Source organism: Fukomys damarensis, unplaced genomic scaffold, assembly GCF_012274545.1.
Source record: "Fukomys damarensis isolate Sample0158 unplaced genomic scaffold, DMR_v1.0_HiC HiC_scaffold_13, whole genome shotgun sequence".
NCBI classification, from domain to species: Eukaryota; Metazoa; Chordata; class Mammalia; order Rodentia; family Bathyergidae; genus Fukomys; species Fukomys damarensis.
The window spans coordinates 37479917-37485966 of NW_022900925.1; the positions used below are offsets into that span (position 1 = coordinate 37479917).

Sequence of the window (6050 nt, forward strand, 5' to 3'; positions counted from 1 at the left end):
TTATGCGTAACCACTCACATTTGTATCAGCAGCTGGCAGCGAAGGGGCCTTCTGAAAGATCAGGCAGCGCTCTATGAAAACACAACTGAGAGAGAAGGCTTTGCTCACATGAAATGAGCTGACGACATCAGGAAATGCAGGATGCAGGCTGGACCTTGTGTGCTGAAAGCTGCCCTCTGTTATGGGCCAGCTCTTACTGGCTGATGAGTTCTCTTGTCAGCATCGGAGGGAATGAGGGGCTGGGTCCTGATAACAGCAGAGTGTGGGCAGCATTGGAGCCCCTGGAGGCAGGCACCCTGGCCTGGCCATGCTCCTGCACAGCGGCGCACCTCTGGGGAGTACGGGGTGCTCTCCGGCCCAGCGTGGACTTAGGGCAGCTCAGCTCACAGTGTGGCCGGCAGGAAGTCGGCCAGCTGGTGCTTGTTTTGCACACACTTGGAGACGTGGCTCAGAAGCAGCTGGAGCCACAGCTGGGTGCTTTGCCTGAACCCGTCACACAACAAGCTGGCTGGCACAGTGGGGACTTTCGGCCACAACTGTGGGAAGCGGGTCCACCATAGGTTGGGTGGCCAGAGCGCAAGGTGCCACAGGAAACTGGCTTGCAGGAGTTCTTCTCAGAACAAGGGGACTGGCAGGTGGCCAATGGCTGGCAGATGAAGGACACGGGAGACACTGGTTGACATTGGCACAACTGGCAAGAGCAGGGCACCCAGCAAGTAGGACTGCAAGAACTGAACATGCAGGTCATCAGCTGGCAGGAAACAGGAATGCAGGGAATGGACTGGCAAGGCTCAAAGACACAGCAGATGGGTTGGTAACATGTGGCACTGCAGGGCTGGTCCTCACCTCCAGTGGGGTGCCACGAACCTTGGCAGCAGCTTGGTGGGCACGGACTTGCTGCCGAGAGAACTGGTGGGCAGGATGGTTCAGCACAAGAAGTTGCTTCTGAGCAGGATGGCTGGCAGGAGTTTGCATCACGGCAGGCGGATTGGCCGCATGCTGCCTGGCATGGCCCAGATGGGCAGACAGGTTCCCGGCAGCAGCTTTGTTGGCGGGAACTGGCGTCGCGGTACTTTGTCTCACAGCCAGCCGAGTCCGGGCAGGACGGTGGAGGGGAGGGGACCAGATGAGGAGAGTGGTCAGCGCTGGATTCAGAGCAGGCAGTGCCGGGGCAAACGGGTCGGCAAACGAAACCCACACAAGACATGTCCGGAAGGTGGGGAGCGAGGCAAGAGACAGGTTCACAGCCCCTCAGAAGGCTGCGGGATGGCTGATGGTTTTCTTGGCATGTGACCAGTTGCCACGTCCTACTCTGGCAGGAACTGGGCAGAAAGGCAGCATTTCGGACTCTGCCACCTCGTGGGCACGTGGCGGTGGTAGGCACAGCTGGAGTGGCCGAGTCCTTTCCAGGACAGCAGCTCTTCACCATGGCGCTCTTGCCAACCTTGCTGGGCAGTCGCAGACTCAGGATGTCTGAGTTTGAAAGATCTTACACGGAGAGGCATTTATAGTCCTTCACCAGGGGTGCTGGCACCGCAAATAGTATCTTTCCTTGTTATTGTTTTTACTCATTTGCATACCAACATCTGATTACAAAGCTTCAGGAGTCCCAGAGATGTCTCAACTTAAAAAAAAAAAATGTGTCTGTTAAGTTAGAAGTTCTCTTTGCTGAACCTGCGTTCATCAGTGCTGCTCTGGGATGAGCTGTCTCTTTACAGGTGGGGCCCCAGCCCCGCTGAAGCAGGTGCTACCCCCTCATCAGGAGGCCTCCCCCAAGCCACCGCACCCTGTCTTCCTCCAGGAACACAACCCCGTCCATCTACACAATCAGGAAGCGAAGCTCTGGCCCTGCTGGGAGACAGGGTACCAATAACAGGGACCAGAAAAGTCGGTGCAGGAGCCCAAGGACACTTAAATGTCGCCACCTCTTCCTAGAACCGGAACTTTATTAATATTACAACCAATAGCAACTGTGGAGGCTTCCACTGGCTGCATACTGATCTGTACCAAGCCCAGGACTGCATATTTCAATTACCCCGGCAATGAACTCAGTACGTATAATTGTCATTGCTGTGTTAGAAGTTGCAACCCTGACTGAGAGAGCTGCAGTCCTGTTCCTCAGATTATATGCAAAATCAGGAGTATTCAGACCTAGCTGGCTCAGCTTGAAATCTCTGACCTCAGCCATCTACCCATGAGACTTTCTGGCACTGGGGAGATGGGCAGACTCAAACAGATGGAGGCTGGCATTTGTACAGTGGCTTACGGCACTGACTTCTGAGCAGGCTGCCCAGGCCCTGGGCTGGGGATCATCTGTCCACCTCTGCGGCTATAATTATCAGCTACAGCAAACTAGTTGAATGTTTGCCTCTACTTAGCAACACACCCAAAGATGACCTTTTCATTTGGGAGGTTTTAAAACAGGAAATATTTCATCGAGAAAAATTAGAAGTTGGGCATGGTCCCACGTGTCTGTAACCCCAGCACTCTGGGAAGATCACAAGTTTGAGCCCAGCTTGGGAAACACAGAACTTTCTGAGGCACTGCTGTAAAATAAAATGTATTTTAAATGGGATGGGAATGGAGCTCAGTGCAAAGGCCCTAGATTCAATCCCCAGTATCAGAGCAAAGAGGAAGAGGAGGAGCAGAAGGCAGAGAAGGGCTAAGGAGGCTCATAATGTGGAGTCAGCAGCACATAATTTCTAAAAGTATGAAACTACAGCCACCAGAAGTACTATCAGGACGTCAGTGCAAAGCAAGTGTACAGTTAAACCAGTTCCTCCCAGAGGAATGTGTGAGGGGCTCCCCTGACCCTTGATCTTCTCTGAGCTTGTCCAGGCTCTGCATGGCCAAACAATGTCTTTCCGTCCGTCTGTCCACCCATCCATCCATAGTGATCCGCCCACCCACCCAGCATCTGTCCATGCCCGTCCACACTGGTCCACATCCTGGTCTAAGCTCATGCTGGAGGCACGTGGTGGGATGGGGCGGTCAGACAGAGCTGGACTCGATCTCTGGCTGTGCTCCTAGCTCACGGTCAGACATGTTAACCGGTCACCTAAGTCTTCAAGGTGCCAAAATTTTCTCAACTACATTGCTGTTTTTCTTGAGAGGTTTTCATTCTTCTTTAGCTGCCTCACAAATTACTGAAAACGTCCACAATTCCGGAGGATATTTTGCAAAGCACCAGCTACAAAACACCTTCTCTTTGAACCTCTCTTTGCCCTCTTTAAAAGAATAAGAAACTTCCAATCAGCACAGTAACTGGAAAACCTTCACCTGGTCATCAAAATGCTTTTGTCCTGCCCTTACTTTTACGTCATGCCACGCATCACATCTTGTGTTCACCTCATCTGTGCTCCTTTTGGCATCTTTCAAACTATAGGGATCCCTGCACTGTGTGTTACTCTTGAGTCCTTGTACCCCAAAGCTATGCCTCCCCAGAGGAAATACTTTGGCTTTTACCAAATAGGTCGATCAAATAGGAACATGAATGTGTTTGAGAGACCACATCAACTTTCCTGAAAAAAAAATCTATATCCACTTAGTTTTTAGGCAATTCATTTTTCACCCATTTTTCTAAGTGCTTTTGCTCTCATGTTCTTTCTTCTCAAAGAAACCACTAGTGAAGAGAAAAAACTCTATTTTGCGTGGTCTGAGGAGCTAAAGACATGTATGTCACCGAAGACATCTTGTGACCACGTCGAGAAATATGGTTAGCCATAAAGAATACACGCTTCAGACTAAATTGGGTTTTAGTCATGTGTGTGTTACTACTGATTATCTCAGTTTTGTGTCTCTCTTACTCTCCCCCTGTGTATGTGTGCGTGGTCTTCCAGACCTTGCCTGTATGAGCCAGCATAATGCTAGGAAGGGGCACCCATTTTGAAGCACACAGTCGTTGTGCAGCCACTTTGCTATGTACACTATTCCACTGTGTGTGTAACTACAATCTACTTGTGTGCTGATGAGAGGTACCTCGTTCGTCTTTCAGCTGTTTCATTGCATAGCTAGAAAAGAAAACAGGGGGAAAGAAATCCTACCTCGCAGAATTGCTGTGATGTATGAAACAGTAAGTCCAGGGTTTCCTACAGAGACTTAACACCCTACCTAACCACTCCTTTGGGCCCTGAAAGGGGAAAGAAACAAACCCCAACGGCCTGACGAGATAGTAACTCCAACATCAATGTGCAGAATAAGTTTCACTTTTGACTTTCGTCCTCGAACGGTTCTCAAACGAGTGGATTTGCGGCCCCGGGGGACACTTGGCAATGTCCAGTTGGTGGACACCAGGAATGCTACCATGTGTAAGACGGTCTCCACCACAAAGAATCGCCCAGCCAAAATGCCAACAGTTCCAAAGTCAAGGAGCCTGGTCTAACTAACTTTGCCTACGGTCCACGGGCTTGAGCTCTACCTTGAGGACAAGAAACTCTCCCCTCGGAGATTATGAGAGGAACCCTATGGGTTCTACACATAGCATCTGTAGGGGACCAGGAGAAGATAATAAAAACCGTCCCTCAGGAAATCTGCGTTAAGCAAACTTCCTTACTGGAAACATGATCGCCGTTTGCTGTTTCATCCACTTCAGACCATCGGCTTCTTCCAGGACCATGTCTTTCCGTTAGGTCCCCGCACTAGGCTAGAGGAGCTTCCCAAAACTCATCTCACTTATGCATGTCTATCTATCTATCTATCTTCAGGTCCCTGCCCCACATACACGTACTCTACGCCTTCATGTCCCGCACCAAACCCAGGGGCGTCTGCCTAGCACCCAAGGCCCAGCCTAGGTAGATCACCGCCTACCCTGACCTCAAGCTCCCCCATCCTCTAAGGACACTCCTGCCCAAGCCATGCTTCGTGAGAGTTTTTCTGCTAAGTCCCATACATTTGGCATGTTTTCTCGGGCCTCAAGAGCTCTTCCTTCCCTGTTCATTACTGGTTAACTCCTACTTGTGCTGGAAGGTTCAGCCCCAGCATCACATTCCCCAAGAATTTTTACCTGCTCCCCGCCGCACACACACCTTGCAGAGCTGCACAGACCCTGAGCTTAGCACAAAGGAACCCAACTGTCTCACTGCCTATGTGTCGTCCTGCTAGTGAGCTACTTGGACTGGGGACTGAGACTTTGGTCTTCTCATTCTTAGAGTCCAACCAAGTTCCTGGTACCTATTTAACAGCTATATAATAATACTAGATGAGTGGACTAGTGTATAAAGAGACGGGTGGACGGATAGAGATGGGTGTAGACCGAGGCACGAGTGGGTAGGTATGATTAGGTGGGTGGGTAGACGGATGGATGATACAGATGGATGTGGGTGGATAACTGGAGGGAGAGGAGGTGGCTGGTGGGCAAAAGGTGAATACAGCACAGAGGAAGGGCAGCCAGCCCAGCCGGGGCCAGAGTGGGCAGCCTTCAGGAGAAGCCCTACCCATCCCGACTCCGCAGGTGAGCAGACGCCAAGCCAGCTAAAGATAGGGATGGGCAGAGACGGATGGGTAAGGACGGTTGGTTGGATGGACGGAGAGACTGATGTGCATGGACGCGTGATGGGTGGATAGAACCGCTCCCCAAAACGAGCAAGTCTTCCGGTGAGACTATGGGACGAGAAAGGCACATCGCTTGACTTAGCCACTTTTATTGGACTGTTAAATGTAGCTCGCTGAGGAAGTGCCAGAGACCCGGGTACCGCGAGTGAGCCCACGAAGAAGAGAGGACATTTTGTGTCAGGAAAGACACCGGTGTTATGGCGACACGGCTCTCCTCGGATGAGCGGCAGAACTCAGAATGCTCCCTGTCCGTGCCCAGGAGGCCTTCCTGGGTCCCCCAGAACCCTGACATTCCTGGTGAGTTCTCTGAAGCATAAGCAGGTGGGGAGCGCAGAGCGTGCGGGGAGGAGCCTGGCTAAGACCTATTTTCTTTGCAGCTGTGGCTTGTTCTGTCGATCGGTGGCCTGGGGCCTGGTCAGCGGTTGGCGGGCTTGCTGGCAGCGGGCTGGGCTGCCGGTGTCTCTCGGGGAAGCGGGCTGGCTGCCTTGGCCTCTGCGGGC

The 6050-nt window shown here is 51.8% G+C and overlaps 1 protein-coding gene across 1 annotated transcript in view; it reads right to left on the reverse strand.

Annotated features, from left to right (window-relative positions):
• Positions 1-448: 448 nt before the first annotated feature.
• LOC104870119 (keratin-associated protein 16-1) overlaps positions 449-6050 on the reverse strand; it is a 6908-nt gene continuing 1306 nt past the window's right edge. Inside the window, exon 2 of the mRNA XM_033763129.1 lies at positions 449-974. Coding sequence (XP_033619020.1) covers positions 449-974 — 526 coding nt within the window. The remainder of the gene's footprint in view (positions 975-6050) is intronic.